Here is a 16,757-nt window from a genome sequence, read left to right on the forward strand (position 1 = left end):
GTCGGACTCGGCACTGACAGATTTGTGTTCATTATGCTGCTTTTATAAAGCCTCAAATGACGGCTTACAATATAAAATTTTGGCTGGTAGCTCTCGGGCTAGGTGGTAAATAAAAAAATAGATCTTGGTTCAAAAAAGGTTGGCCACCCCTGATCTATATCAACATCCCATAATAGCGAACTTTTTGCTCCACGCTCATCACCCAACGGTAAGAGGAGACTGGGGTGAGTTTCAGCGTTTTTGATTATTATTATCCATACAAACTGCTATGATCAATATATCACCCATACTACATGATTCATTTAACGTCGGTCATTGCATTATGAACGACCCCCCCCCTCCGGTCAACATCAGATGATGAGTCATGACGTTTAGGACCTTGTACAATTGAAATTTTAAATCTGACGTCAATCGCTACCAAACTGCATTTGATGATGTAATATATGCATAAATGGCTATATCTCATGTTCTAGGAATTACTGCAGAAAACGATAAAAACATATTTATACTCTAGACAGTATTTTCGTATAAATATATGAATAAAAAAGTAAAACGTTCCTACACCCTGAACAATAGCTAATCGATGTTGAATGGGCCATAGTAATGTCAATTTAGCAATACAATTTAAAAAGTTATAGCCCTGCAAAGTAGGTGAACATCTCCATAGACAAATAGAGCTGGCAGTGATCAAACATTGATGGATATAAGCGTGGCAGAGAAAGGGTTAATTGATTGCCAATAACGCCATTCGTTATTACGACAACACACGCCGATCAGGGGGGTAGGTATGAGATGGGCTGGCGTGAGCTGGGAAGTGTAGTTTTATGAAATTCGAAAGGCCTGGGTCTCAAAAGACTACACTCAAGTTAGGTTGCGCCAATGTCCTTGCGTCAATGTTCACCTTTTTCGATGTGCTGAGATGTCTATAAACTCGTATTTCACTATAGTAATAACGCATCAAATCATTGGTAAACAAACGTAGTGCTGAAAATATACACTTTGACTGCTGTTTTGACAGGGTTAGGGGTCTTTACTCTTGGCAATTTTTTTTAAAGAAACTCAACATTAATTATTCTGTATTCAATTATACTGTATTGATCGATTTATGGCGTGATATCACTCGCACCGCTCTGGCTTAAGGTGTTAAACCATCAATTGCATACCATATGTGTACAATAGTTTTGTGCTGCTGGATATCTGAGATAAAACAAGAACCATAAATGTTATTTTAAAACGTCCATATTGTTATTTCTGACCCAAAACACTTTGGGTCACAAGTTATATGTACGACTTATAAACTAGGAAGTATGTACTTCTTCATCTTGCAGACGACCATAACGCCTACTTACTGAGTCAACTTTCCTTTCATGGAAAACTCTTTGCTGTACCTTTTACACTTGTTCACATTTTATGATCCAAGTTGTTGACATTGAAAATAACAAATTTCATCGCCGTCGTATCCCCTCCAGGATTCTGTGGGCCCTAAAAGTGCTCCAGTAGGCGAGACTCCCTCCACCCCTCAGAAAGGCTCTTGTAGCCTGGCCTCACCGGCCAAGAGCATGGAGCGCCTCCAAGGCACGGAGGATCAGAAGACGGTCAAACTAAAACCACCGGCCCTCAACAACATTTTATCTGAGCCCACCAGCACCACGTCACCCCCGCCCGCCAAGAAACTGGCCCTGTCTGCCAAGAAGGTGAAGCCTTATTCCCATACAGAGCACTGCACTTCCTCCTTGTCTCCCTGCTCATACTGTCCTGGTTGCCTGTTGCCCCCCCCTTCCTCCACCCCCACTCTACCACAGTATGACCATTGAATTCTGTATACATGATATCACGACGGCAGACAATTCACTCATTAATAGTCGAGTCTGCTAAGTAGAACTGTAATGCCATTTCTCCTGTCCTCCTACCTAATCAACCACACGATCGCTCGCTGTTTAGAATTTCTTTGTCTTTCGTTTCAGTTTGTCTTTCTTTCTAACCATTTCTAATTCTTCTCTGCCATACCCTCCCCTCTTTTTTGTTCTCCTCCCTCCATCTTCTCCTGACATCTTTTGAACGACCCCCCCCATCCCATCCTTATTTGATTCCTTTCCTTATTTTTGTCACGTTCATGGCTATTTTCTTTTTTAGACCACCAAGTTTTTATTTATGTCAATAACTACAGGACAATCGCAGCCGGAGTCCGAGCAGCACTGATGCTCCGCCCCCCCTACCACGTCAGCCGTCCTGTGACCCCACACATCAAAGTCACCTTCACCTTCACCCCTCTGCCTCCACCCCAACCACTCATGTTCACAGGTAGGATGTTATGCCTTGGAATTAATGGCCTTTCAATTTGCTTCGGGCACTTCATAAGGATTTAATAAAACTGATTTATTATATCTATAATCTCACCAAAAAAGAATAAATAATATACATTATATTTAGTGCTGTCAATTAGGGCTGCAACGATTAGTCGACATAATCGACGACATCGATCATAAAACTCGTCGACGCAGACTTCCTGTGTCGATTAGTCGTTAAAAAAAATATTTTTATTTTTATTTTTTTGCACTACCTATCTTTGTGAAAGTGGCTTCTCGGCTCTGGTCCAGCTGAAGACTTTTTAGCTTAACATAACAGACCGACAGTAAGTTTGGGGGAACTAATGGGATAACTGGGGATGTTGTTTGGTCCTGACAAGAGTCTCAAAGTCTGGGGTGATGGTAGACAAAGCAACTCTGAGATCATGCTCAATGTCCAATCTGTTCCTCTGCTCTGTCTTCAGCTGGACCAGAGCTGAGAAGCCACTTTCACAAAGATAGGTAGTGCAAAAAAAAATAACCATTTAAAAAAAATATATATATATACCGTACTTTTCGGACTATAAGCCGCGGCTTTTCCCCCCATTTTTCGACCCTGCGGCTTATATAACGGTGCGGCTAATCTATGGATTTTTACAGCTAACTGGGCGCCCTCCCTCAGCTCTGTGACCGTCAGATCAGACTCCTAAATCTGCTGCAGCAGTGCACGCCTTGCCCCTCCTCCTCCCCCCTCACGTCCCAAACCATTACGGCAAGAGTCTAGTGTATGAGCAGCTCAGGGCTCCTCTTTCAACATGCTGCCTACCTACTGTACCCCGGCGCTGCTAACTGGCTAACGTTATGAGAGCTAACGTTGCTACCTACTGTACCCGGAGCTGCAAACTGGGAGTTGCTAACTGGCTAACATTATGAGAGCTAACGTTGCTACCTACTGTACCCGGAGCTGCTAACTGGGAGCTGCTAACTGGCTAACGTTATGAGAGCTAACGTTGCTACCTACTGTACCCGGAGCTGCAAACTGGCTATCGTTCCTGTTAATAAAAATGTTAATAAATGGGAGTTTCCTCAAACAGCCATCTCTTTCCCGACAATCCCCTCTGTGCACGAACCCTTACATATGGTAATTAAACATTAAAACACCTGCAGCTTATAGTCCAGTGCGGCTTATATATGTACACATCATTCAATTTAGCTGCTGCGTCTTATATTCAGGTGCGGCTTATAGTGCGAAAAGTACGGTAGCTAGCTTTTCAGCTAATGCTATAATAACACCAGCAAGCAAAACGCATCCCGTCCGAGCTCCCTGTCACACCGCTCTGTCGGGGACAATGGGATTTAAGAAAGTATCTGCTGTTAAAATGACAAACAGAATCACACTTTAAAACACATTCATTTAGGGCGGCTACGTGGTGTAGTGGGCAAGGCGCTCACCACGAATACTGGAGACGCTCCACATTGCTTTCAGTTTAGCTGGTCGTCCATACTAATACACATTGGCAGTATTAGGGGGTGGGAAACTGATGGGTGGGGATCGGGCGTTGTGGACAGCGACTCCTACAGGTCAGTTGGTGCGCCTGCGCAGTAGAATCAGGAAGCGATGGGGGCGGCGCCCCTCCAAGATTGCGCAGGTGAAAAGATGCGACTGCTGTTTTGGTAAACCAAAAAAGTTCCAAAATCCACTTCTGCCATCCACCTGCCATCGTTGTGATGTCTCGAGTTACAACTCATGTTCGCTCGTCAACTTTCACATACTTCCTATATTCGCGCCCCCCCCCCCCCCACGCGGGGTATCGTTGGAAGCGGAAACTCGTTGGCTAAAATTAAGATATTTTTTTTTAATATAAATATCTGGTACAGTTCATTAACAATACACTTTTTAAACGTATCGAGAGCTAAACTAACTAACATTAGCCGTTAGCATCTAACCCTGGAAACGCTCACAGCCGAGCTGTCTCACTAACCATTCGGGGTCGAATCACAGCCCGATCGCACCCAAATAGGGTGTGATCGTCCTACTGAGACCGCTCCCCCCCCCCCCCCCCCCCCCTGTCACCGGGGACGCTGATTCGCTCCAAACCTGGACCGCTGGAATAGGTGGTTCCGGGTGCGTGCCAGTGGGAGCGGGGGGCGTGGTGTACAAGCTTGTACCAAAACACGGAAGAGGCTTGCTGCATCAACTTGCTGACACACACAACGTCATTACTGTAATGCTTTCATGCTTGCTTGAATTTTGGGCAGATAAAAACATACAGCAACAACTGGACAATACCCACAAAAACTATATTTATGGGCAATTTGGCGAGTTCAGAGAACTTCAGACCTCAAACAAACAAGCATGTTGAGCCTCACGGCTCAGTGGATGAAAACATGAAGCCACGTTACAAGCACAAGACTTCCCTGGCTCGCATTAGGCCTGGCAATTTTTTTGCCATTGCTATGTCTACTATACATTGGTTTCTTGTTTGAATGCATTTATTTATATAGACCAGTGGTGCCCAACCAGTCGGCCGTGATCGACCGGTAGATCAATGACATGCAATATAATTGACGCGAGCAATGAGCTAATGTTAGCTGCTAACTAGTAATACCGTAATTCCTCTAATAGTAACCGGGTCTCAAATACAAGCCGGGTCTCTATTAATGGCCGGGTGCGCTCTTGAGCTAAGCAATTATAAGCCGGCCTCCTAATACAAGCCGGGTTACTAATATACTGAGCTGCATACTGAGCTAGTTACTTGATTTCACTTTGAAAACGTTGAAATGACCAGTGACCACCTGTAATTGCACTGTTTACTATTTCATACAGTACTTGGTTTCAATAAATGAACCCAGTACATTTTACTGGGTTCAAACTGACACAAAATGTTGATTTATTCATTATGATCCGTTTGAAAATTTGAAATATAGGCCTCCCTCTTATACAGGCCTCCTCCTAATACAAGCCTGGTACCCGCTACAGTTGAAACAAATGCAAGCCGGGGTTACTATTAGAGGAATTACGGTAAATAGGCTAAGCTAACTAGCGTTAGCTTAGCGTTAACCCTGGAAAACGCTCAAAGCGGACTCCACAACACCAGTTCCATTTGAGAAAAGGGGGTGGGTTATATTGACAAGGCTTGACAACAGAGGTTCAAATATAACTTCATATTTATTGGTTATTTGTTTCTTTATATCAGCATCCAGTTTCCACCACCGTATGTTAAACTCTTCCTGTGTTGACGTTAGAGCGTGACATCAACGCTACGGCAGCTTACACGCTCAAAACGCAAACTGTAAACAAAACCCAGAGCGCACCAATACTGCAGTGTGTACGCAAACTAGAGGGGGAGAGGGAGGGGGGAAGTGCGCACCCAAGGACGGAGCAGAGCTGATTCGACCCCGAATGGCTAGTGAGAAAGCACCCTCCGTGACACCAGTTCCATAAGGGGGGGGTTAGATGGTTAAGGTTAGAGTTTGTCTTAGAGCGTGACGGCAAGTTCTTTCGACGGTTAAGCTTAGGCACTCTTTCGAAGTTGGTTAAGGTTAGAGTTTGTCTTAGAGCATGGCGATAGAACGGCAGGTAGTTTGCAGGCTGTTTGACGTGGAAATGGGCAAAGACACAGCTCGTCACGCGATTGGGCAAACGCGTCAGTGGCCAATCAGAGAGCGTCAGTCAGTGCCAATCAGAGAGCGTCTGCCAGAAATGCGGCTAGGTTTAGAAATAACGCGGCTTATCCAGGTTCCAACTCTGTGTTGACTGTTGACTTCCTCATGTGACGTCACTTCAACTACGGCTACCAAGACGCTCAAACTGAAACCTAATGCATCACAGGGGGGAGGCGGGGGCTGTATCTCTCTTTACTACATGCAGTGGAAAACTAACAAAAGCGGCATAGTAGGTACCATGCAGTGGAAAAGCGGCATAAGAGAATACTTCATAATGTTTCATGCAATTAAAAAGTTAATATATATATATTTAGTACACATGATGCACACACACCTTTACAGTGTTATGTTTACCAGTAGGATGTTATAACATTGCTGATAATAAAAAATATAATTTTCTCACAGTAGTGTGTATTTTTGGCTAAAGTGGATAGAAAACACAGTACTGTGCAAAAGTCTTAGGCACCCAAGAGTTTTTATATAAATTGTCTTGGATGTCAATCTTTTTTTTCTGTATTAGTGTGTCAGTAGACTACTTTGATTTTTAGAAACTTTTCATTTAATAATTTTTGAAAGCATCTTCATGGTTTAATGTAGGGCTGACCTTCGAATTTTCTTTGGAATTCGAAGCTTCTGGGCCAAGATTAGATTTTAATTCGAAGCTTCGAGATTAAAAAAGAAAAAAGAAAAGAAAATATTAAATTTATTTTGTATTTATTTTATATATATATATTTTTTTTTATGTTGTGGGACTTGTACAGCACTTTGTTCAACTTTGTCAGTGCTGTAAAGTTTAAACCTTTTTAAATCTTAGACAAACAAAACACTTTGCTTTGATGAAATATTGTAAGCCGCAGGCATTAAAGCGTTCCGTCTTGAGACGGATATCCGTCCATTTGATTTGGAGTTCAGTCATTTGATTCGGAGTCGTGACAGATTTTAACCTGAGCCAATCGCAGGCGTCAAATATCATGAAAAAGGGAATTTTTTTTCCCCTACCGCGGCCGCGCCAAGCAGTCATTGGCGAGCAATCGGCAGGATGCAGCGACGTGAGAGACCGGATTGCGCTAATAGTTTGTCGTCGGAAATGTATAATAATCGCAAGATACATTCAGACAGTGTTGGATGAGATCGTAAGGTTATGTCTATAACCAAGTTCTATGAATTATGGTGACGCTCAGCATCATTCTGCACGCACTTCACTTCGTGCACGAGCACTGAATAAAAATTCCACAATGTACCTTTACATCCCAACATTCGTCTGGCCACACCCCTATCCGCTTACCTTCATAAACAGGTGTGTGGTCACCTACTCGCCTCCTTCCCAAACTTTCACCACAAGGCGAGATCAAGGGCCGCAGCGGCGTCCTGATGCTGAGCGTCACCATAATTCATAGAACTTGGTTATATACATAACCTTGCGTTCTATTTCATTATGGCTTCCGCTCAGCATCATTCTGCACAAGAGGAGCTGAGCGGGAGCCAAAGCTCGACAAATGTACCCCGCTGAGGCCCCCCACAACCATCAGACCGGGGAGGACCGAGCCCCCCGACCCTCCCTAATGGAGGATACCCTCCCTATTGGAGGCTTAGGGGAGGGAGACGGATCCGACCGTGCGAAGAGGAACTCAAGCAACTCAACGCACAGGGTGAGCAGACCGTGGCTTGACCCCACGACTACGCACACGCACAACCCGCATGCCACCAGGGAACGAACGGAAGGAACAACCCTAGTTACTGCCCCCAAAATCACGGGGTCAAGAGCAAACCCAACCCCGTGGCAAGGCCGTAGCAGCGGAGCGCGAAGGAAGACTCAGACCCACTGAAGGGACTGGATCCCCTGGAAAAAGGGGGTCCCGGAGAGGTCAATGATGCCAGGCATCAAGACCCCACCAGGCGGTCACTTAGTGACACGCCCCCCACATCGCCAGCGTATTCGGATAGGGCCCCTCCAAGAGCGGGCCCTTTCCCCCCAATAGTACACCGCCTGGCACACTGACCCTGTAACACAGGCAGTCAGCATGGCCGTAAGCACTCAAAAAAGGTTAACAAACGGAAGCAGGCAGCGCACCGGGGAAACCAGGCAGCAGGCTGTAGACCTGAGCCTGGAGCACTGCGGACGAGACAGGCGCCAAAAGGAGTCAACTGAAAACAGCCCCCTCGGCGGAAGGGGCGTATGCTGGCGTTGTTGAGCACCATGACAAAGCCTCCATCAAAAAAAACCCACCCAGAGGGGTCGAGGCAGAGAAGGCTGACACGATTGGCAGATGTCATGAACGTGCAGGGGCACACTCAACCGGGTAACCCGGGAGTTGACTCTGCTCCAACACACCAGGGAATCAACCACCCTCTCGGTACACAGACGGTGGTCGTTCCTATAACCCCTCAAGAAAAACTCCAAAACACACCTGCGGGTATACACCAGCTATACCGCAGTACAAGTGTTTCAGTTTCCAAAAAAGGGTTATTCCAGGCCTACGGTTACAACGAAACATTACTTCGGACTGGGCCCGGCGGCTCGAGAAGCACACAGGGTTACCAGAGGAGGTCCAGAAGACCACCCCAACAGCCCCCTCTTCGCCATGCGTGAGAGAGGAGCGAAAGAAAGGAGAACCAGTCCCTTAGGATAGTGCCAGGTACAACGTGTACCCAACAAAGGGTCTCCATAACGCCTAACCCTGTGACACCCGGGCCGACCCGGCATTTTTCCCCCTGAAAAAAGCACAAGTCCCTCAGGGTACCAGAACAGCAGATCCGCATCCCCGGCGGACAACGGGTTAACTGACCTGGACCAGCGTGACCAGAACCAGTCCCGTGCCCTAACCACGCCGACATGCCCACTCCAGAATACCAAGGCGCACTTAGCCCTTGCGTGATTCTTAACAGAACACCCCGAGCCAGCACTATGTACGCATCGAGACCCAAACACATCAATGGAAAGTCTAGCAAGACACCAGACATTGTTCCTCCAAGTCGTCTGGGAGAACGACACGGAGCCATCGTGCTTTATGTTCCTTCCTCTTTTTATTTAAAAAAGAAAGAAACTCAGACTGACATGAATCCCACGTGACGCAGCTGAGGGTAATTTTTTTTTACATTTTTACATCCCGCCACCCTCGCCACAGGGAGGAGACGGAAATCCCCAGAGAGACTTCCCACGCGAGCTGTACAGATTGAAAAGAATATATTGCAACATTGAGCTATGTAACACTTGGGTTAGGGCTCTCCGAGGAGGAGGCACTGAACCAATACACACTCAATAATCGAATTGAATCGAATACACACACAATAGAGCAGAACTATCTACTCACCTTGACAATCTGAGGAGGAGGCTCTGAACTCTGAGGAGGCTCCCTCACTGGGAAGGAGAGTCCAAACTCACAGAAGGCACTTCTCTCTGAGGAGGAGCTTCGTGAGGAGGAGCTCTGACAACTCCCTGAAACAGATCCATAACATGGACCTGAACAACCCACGGAAGCCTTACCACTAGAGACGCGCTCAGTGACATACTCTATGGCGGGGGAATTTCCGCGGTGCACACGCCCAATCTTCCAGGGCGTGGGACCAGGAAACTCCCCCCCCCCCCCCCCCCTTACCCTGTAACGTGCCGAACAGCAACGTGACAGGAACCTTGAAGGACAGGTGGTTTTAACCCCTGACCAACAGAAAAAGGGGAGGAAAGGATTACCAGTTCACCCCTTTACGACCCCTCACCCATGATACGATGTAATGACAAATAGAGCATGACACAGTCATAGCCTGCTACATGAAGCATCTAACAGCCTCACATAGCTCATGCGCTAACCTGCTACCTGAGGAAAAAACACAGAACAGAGAGGGCCCCTTTAAGAGCCCCGGTCCAGACTTACACATGTGCTTCTGTGGGCCAAACCTAACCCAGTTGTAGATCACAAAGACACACACAACCCTTCATCACAACAAAAAATGGCACAGTACACTCCTACTACAGAGGAACGCCGTTTTTCATAACGAGAGAAGACAGAAGTCCTCTTATGTATTGGCCACAGGCCTTGCTAAGCACGCATGATAAGTGACCAAACAATCTTTTCTTTAGGAAAAAATAGTTTCTCAAGCGGAAAACACAACCCCAGCAATTAAGCTGAGGGTTACATCGTATCCCCACAAACACAGTGAGGAGACCGGGGGGGTCACCCCTCCTATCTTTACCCTTGATACGACCAAGGCGAACAGGCACCTCTGTTAATGTGTGAACATACTGTTCATTGTCATCACAGGCTGAGAAAAAGATTCATTCCTCAATCGCATGTCACTAAGCATAGCTTTACAGGTTTAATTAGCCCTCTTAGTTGTGAGTTCACCCACGGTACAAGTACAACGTTACATGAACACACATGTTCTCATCACAACCAACCAGTTCATTTTTACACACGTAAAAAAACAACGCCGATTTACTACAGAGAGGAGCTATACCAGTGACGAGACAATTCACACACAACACGCGTCGTATCCTCAATGTATTGCAACACATGTTTTGGAAACATCGTTATTACAAAACATTTAGAAGGGAAGAAAAGAAGAAGTGTTTAAAGTCCGAAGGACTCCTACCTTCACCCAGAACGCAGGCCGAAAGAACCGCAACACTGGTTAACGGGACACCGAGTTGAACCCAGCGTCTCCTGCGCCGGTGACGAGGGTATGTCCGCAACGCCACCCAGCCGCCGTTCTCCATGTTGACAAAGTCCTCGCTGGCACTGGCAACCGGGTGTAGGGTCGACTAACATCCTCTGTCAAAGATGACGTCATAGTCAGAGTGTTTTAAGGCATGTTATAGTCACAGTATCGTTTCAACAGTGTAGCATTAAGCTAACAGCCGTCCGTCTGATAGCAACAAGCTAACGTTTACTAGCCTGGTAAACACAGCGAGCTAGCGCCGCAGCTAACAGCTGACTGGCTAACACAGTAGGCCACAAACTAGCACGCCAGCTAAGCAGCTAACACCTGAACTGTACACAACGACATAACAAGCCACACTTCAGACAGGCCGCTGTCCAAGTCCCTCCCCATCCTAAGAGGGAAGAGAAAAAGAATGTCAAACAGTTTTCAACAGTGATTTACCAGACATACAGCGGAGCCAGCACAATTCCCATCCAGGCTGCAGCCGACTTTGAGCATGGAACTCCCGATAAAGAAGATCCTATGCCCACATTTCCTCGTTAGTGTGTACTTTCACTTTTATGTGAAAGATGGGGCCTGCACGGGACAGAAGCATCCGCTCGTCCAGAGAATCCTGGGTTCACCAGGTCCTGGTCGCGGCCCACTAGGTTGATCATCATGGGCGTCAGACCAAGAACCTCCGACCGCCGTTTAAGAAGCCGAGCAGAGGACCCCAGTCTGGAGTCAGCGTTTCGTAAAATTGTCAGCTAACCCCCACAGCATCAACAACAACCAGAGCTTGCAAGCAAAACAGTACTTACCCCACCCTGGAAGCCACCGCTTTCTCACAACAGTCGGTGCTTCCCACAGTCCAGCTGTATGGCCGGAGGGCCAAACCCATCCAGCCGCAGCAAGGAGGACTGTAGTTGGGGAGCATGTCAGCGGCGTGAGCTCCTAATACGAAAAAGCTGTTGAAGGTCAGAATGATCATCATCTTCCAGACACTCCAGTGACGAAGACAATATCGCCGTATTTTCTCGAAAATAGTGAGAGAAAATAAAGATATGATGTCAACGTATCTTCCTGTTCTTTTGTTTTCCAACTTTCTTCTACTAACAACCTCGTCAAGTGGGGATCTACCGAAGGCACTTCCTTGTGGTGAAAGTGAAGAAGGAGGCGAGTAGGTGACCACACACCTGCTTATGAAGGTAAGCGGATAGGGGTGTGGCCAGACGAATGTTGGGATGTAAAGGTACATTGTGGAATTTTTATTCAGTGCTCGTGCACGAAGTGAAGTGCGTGCAGAATGATGCTGAGCGGAAGCCATAATGAAATAGAACTAACTAAATGGATTTATGGACACAAAGCTTATCGAAGGGTTAGCGGCGGCACGACGGCTCTACCGGTGAGTCTCAGCCTGTTGTTATGATATGAAAATGTAATTGTAGTGCTGTCAGACCCTGATATGGGTTGTCTTTTCCTTTTAGCTAACGCTATTAAATAAAAATATACAGTGGAGGTTAAAATAAGAATGACTTTGCCTGAAAAAAAAGTCAGGAGATGTTTTGACGGAGATGACTCATCCCCGCGGGAATAGACTTTACCATAAATCATAGGCTGATATACGCTACATTCTCTTTAAACATATAAATGCTACATGACACAAGTAATAGATTTAATGACTTTTATTCTTTTAAACTTGGTCTGACCGACCTTCAGCATACATAGACCATGAACAGGCAGTAGATCCAGTAGAAACGCATGTCAGAAAACACGAGTCTTATGCCTTGCGCGTCAAATCTCTCCTTGTTTACCGACGTCACATCCACCACCTGCTTATGTACCTGCTTGCACTTAACGTTACGCACGCCTGCTATACCGATTAGCTAACGTTGGCATAATAACGTTAATGGAAGGAGTAAGCCGGCCACTAAAAAGAGAACCCACGCGGTGTTCTCAGACGAAAAGGATAAGCGGCACCACCTAATAAAAGAGAGTTTCGAGAGGACGTTTGAAGAGACTGGCTAGGGCCTAGGCTACTGGGGGCTGTCTGTAGTGGTGAGTTGTTAACTTGTTCCGTGTGCCGCAACTATGTCAAAAAGAAAAACAGAAACAACACATTTGTCATTGTCGTGTTACTTCACAGTACCCCCTCCTAATGTACAGTCTCCTCCCCATATGTATATAATCTCTGTTAGGATCTATGGGTAACAGTATTGTATTTTCTCCCACCCGCCCACCCCCTCCTAATGTACAGTCTCCTCCCCATCATATGTATAATCTCTGTTAGGATCTATGGGTAACAGTACTGTATATTTGCATATCGTATATGTCACAAATGTAACATTACTATATACCTGTAGTATATCATGTATGTCCCTATATCATAAATGTCACTATGAATTGAAAATGGGGGACCCTGATGTAAACAAGACGAACGTATTTCTCTGGTCTGCATCCCCTTAACAATTGTGTGTATTGAGCTGTACTGTATTGTACCCATTCTGCAATCTGTTAAAGATTGATTGATTGATTGTTATTAACAGATTGCAGAATGGGTACAATACAGTACAGCTCAATACACACAATTGTCAAGGGGATGCAGACCAGAGAGAGACTTTCGTCTTGTTTACATCAGGGTCCCCCATTTTCAATTCATCATAACATATGACATACAGATAGACAATACTGCTACTAGGGATGCCCCGATCGATCGGCCAGCGATCGGTATCGGCCGATATTCAGTATAAATATGAGATTGGTGAATTCCGATAATGCTTTATTTTCACAGATCGTGAAAACCGATCGAAAAACATGATCCAATTCTTAGCGGAGATCTCACTCGCTGACTCTCTCAGGCACACAGAGCTACACACAGAGCTGCGGTGTCTCTCCTCCGCCAGCCCCTCCCGCACCCGTGTAAACATGGGTCTAGTCTAGTGGGACCTCCTTGAGCTAACGTTAGCTACCGTTACAAAATGACCCAGTCAACTATTAACTTTTAGTTTAATACATGATGAGGCATTGTCTAACGGTATCTAGCCGGCTAGCTACTGATAGCTCCTGATATCAACAAATGCTCCAGCAATAGTCTAGTACTAGTGTATGATACCTCCGTTAGCTCACGTTGGCTCACGTTAGCTCATGTTAGCTCACTACGAAATGTCCCAGTAAAGTAACTAAATAGTTCACTGAGGCGTTGTCTCTTTTTTTTTTAAACTTCATTTTTTAGCGTTTATCGCTTTTTCTGGTCAAGCAGTGACCGACAGAAACAGGTTGAATAGGATGTAGAGTAGGGGAAGACACTCTGAGAAAATACGGCGAGTCCGGGAGTCGAACTCGTGTACCCCAGATCCGTGACGAGCACGGTTGTCCCCGACGCCTAAATAGCGCCGAGATACGCGGTGAGCTACGGGAGCTCGCCACTGAGGCGTTGTCTTAACGTTATCTAGCCGGCTAGCAGTAGCTACAGATAGCTCCTGATATCAATGTCTTATAACATTGATTCGATGCATATTCGAGCCCCTGGCTTCCATCGCATGAGGGCATGCTGAATATGATTTGACCAGAGTATAGGGTCCAGCTGCAGCGCCGGAGAATCCTGGCTGGAGCTGGAGGCTACTCGAGTATACACACAGACAGTGGAGCTGTTTGCAGATAGCGAGCATTTTGACTTGTTGTGTGGTGGCGATGTCTCGCAGATAATACAACTACAAGTATGATTATATAATATATATATTTTATATATAAAAAAATAAATATATAAATGTATTTTTTATCAAAAACAATCGATCGGATCGGTATCGGCCGATATGGCTCAAGGCGATTGGTGGCAAAAAACGTGATCGGGGCATCCCTAACTGCTACATCTATACATCTATACATTTATGACATACCAGATTTACAAATACAGTATTGTTTGCGATTACTGCTGTCAATCGATTAAAATATTTAACTCGATTAATCGCATGATTGTCCATAGTTAACTCGCGATTAATCGCAATTTAATCGCATTTTCTTTTCTTTTTTTTACCATAAACTGATATTGTTCAAGTTTTAATACTCTTATCAACATGAGAGTCAACAAATGCTTGCTTTATGCAGCCATTTAACACAAAAGGATGACCCTCATGCATTGCAAATTTGCATCAAATTCAAAACAGAGTGATGCACAAAATAACTTGAAAGAAAATAATAATTTAAAACAATGAATAAAGTGCATGAAATAATAGGGGAAAGAAAACGTTAGGAACTTGTTACATTAACCCACAAGGGCTGAGAACTCTCCCAGCTCTCTTTCTCTCTTGCCACTTTCCTCATCTCTCTCACCCCCCCTCTCTCTCTCTCGCTCTCGCTCTCGCTCTCGCTCTCGCTCGCTCTCTCTCTCGCTCTCTCTCTCTCTCTCTCTCTCACACACACACACTTTGAGTCAGAAACAAACATAGTATCAATGAGAGTTTCATACACCTGAGTGTTGAAAAAGTTAATCTTGAGTTAAAAAAAAAATAGTGGCGTTAATAGAATCGGACGATAATGCGTTAATACCGCGTTAACTTTGACAGCCTTATTTGTGATACAATAAGAGTCTAAAAAAGAGTATATACATTTGACGAAGAAACTGTACATTGGAGGAGGTTGGGTGGAGGGGGGGGGACTGTACATTGGAGGTGGTTGGGTGGGGGGGGGGGCGGTGTTGGGTGGGAGGGGGGGTTAACTGTACATTGGATTATCGACAAAACCGAAACAAGTAGGCTCCCTTAAAACGCTAACACTATAAAAAAAAAAAACAGTGGAGGTTAAAATAAGAATGACTTGGCCTGAAAAAAAGTTCAGTCAGGAGATTTTTTTTTGCTTTAATCCCTGAAGCAGTCATTTGAGGCTTTATAAAAGCAGCACAATGAACACATCTGTCAGTGCCGAGTCCGACCTCGTCTTAAATAACAAACGGCATTGCTTGTTGTAGTTAACAAAGAGGCAGAGTTGATTTTGCACCCAAAAACTATATAAAAAATAAATCTAAAAAATTTAAATTAAATTCGAATCTAATTTTATTTTCATATTCTAATCCCATGCCCATCGAACGAAACTTCGAAGTATTTAAGACAGCCCTAGTTTAATGCAGACATATGTTGCAGGGACTATTATAATCATCATATTGGCGTGACTGTATCCATCAAAGGGTTAAATAACGCATTTTTAAGTGCTTTAGAGGAAATATATCGCGATATGTATCGTGATAGAGACTAAACATTTTGTGATATCATTTAGAAGCCATATCGCCCAGCCCTAGTTTATGAATGTGTTCTCAATAATTGGTATTTTAGAACAATAAGTATGAAGCCTTTACTTACATTTTGCGAGCGCACCAAGATATTGCTAACAACTTACATTTGCGAGCTTTCGCTGCAGCTGCCCCCAGACTGGAACTCCCTCTCCCCCCTCATCCGAGGCTCTGACACCATCAACCTCTTCAAAACCAAGCTAAAAACCCACCTGTTCACACTTGCCTTCACGCAACACGGCCCCGCTCCCAAGTAGCCCACCCCTGACTTTTTTTGTTTGTTTGTTTGTTAATTTCAACCACTTCATCCAATTGGACAGAACTTTCCTCCTTTTTTATTTTTATTTTTTTATCTCTTATCTTATTTGTTTTTTCTTGTTGTTACTATACACAGATCTTTTATGTATTTTATTATATTTTTTTCAATTTTATTTCTTATTTTTTCCATCCTTTCCTTGTACAGTGTCCTTGAGTCTGAGAAAGGCGCTTCTCTCTTAAAATCCAATCTATTATTATTATTATTATTATTAACTTGGCAGTGCAATTAAGTATTGCATCTTGAAATACACCAGCCCTGTGGGGCAAGAAATGCACTGGATGTTCTGATTTAGTAGGGTTGCCACAACTAATCCATTATAAAAATAGTTGGCAATTGATTAGTTGGGTCTGTGTTATGCTGCACCTCCATCGCCTGTTGTTGAAGCCATTTGATGTATAGCAAAGCCTGTTAACCTGTTCCACCCCAGGTGAAAATCTGCATAAAATGTATACCTAGGTAAATGGAATATTGCTCCACTTCTACAAGGGCTATTTGCATATTCTTGGTATCTAGGAACATCTATGGACCTCAATGAATGTATTCTCAGTGTCAGAAATATTGTGTCTATTAC

At 44.7% G+C, this 16,757-nt stretch overlaps 1 protein-coding gene across 2 annotated transcripts in view; it reads left to right on the top strand.

Moving 5' to 3' along the window:
• usp36 (ubiquitin specific peptidase 36) overlaps positions 1–16,757 on the top strand; it is a 157,096-nt gene that overhangs the window by 90,269 nt on the left and 50,070 nt on the right. For both annotated transcript variants that reach the window (XM_084328388.1, XM_084328387.1), the window contains 2 exons: positions 1,470–1,694; positions 2,168–2,301. In XM_084328388.1, coding sequence (XP_084184514.1) covers positions 1,470–1,694; positions 2,168–2,301 — 359 coding nt within the window. The remainder of the gene's footprint in view (positions 1–1,469; positions 1,695–2,167; positions 2,302–16,757) is intronic.

The sequence above is a fragment of the Notolepis coatsorum genome (assembly GCF_963971535.1).
Source record: "Notolepis coatsorum genome assembly, chromosome: 14".
NCBI classification, from domain to species: domain Eukaryota; kingdom Metazoa; phylum Chordata; class Actinopteri; order Aulopiformes; family Paralepididae; genus Notolepis; species Notolepis coatsorum.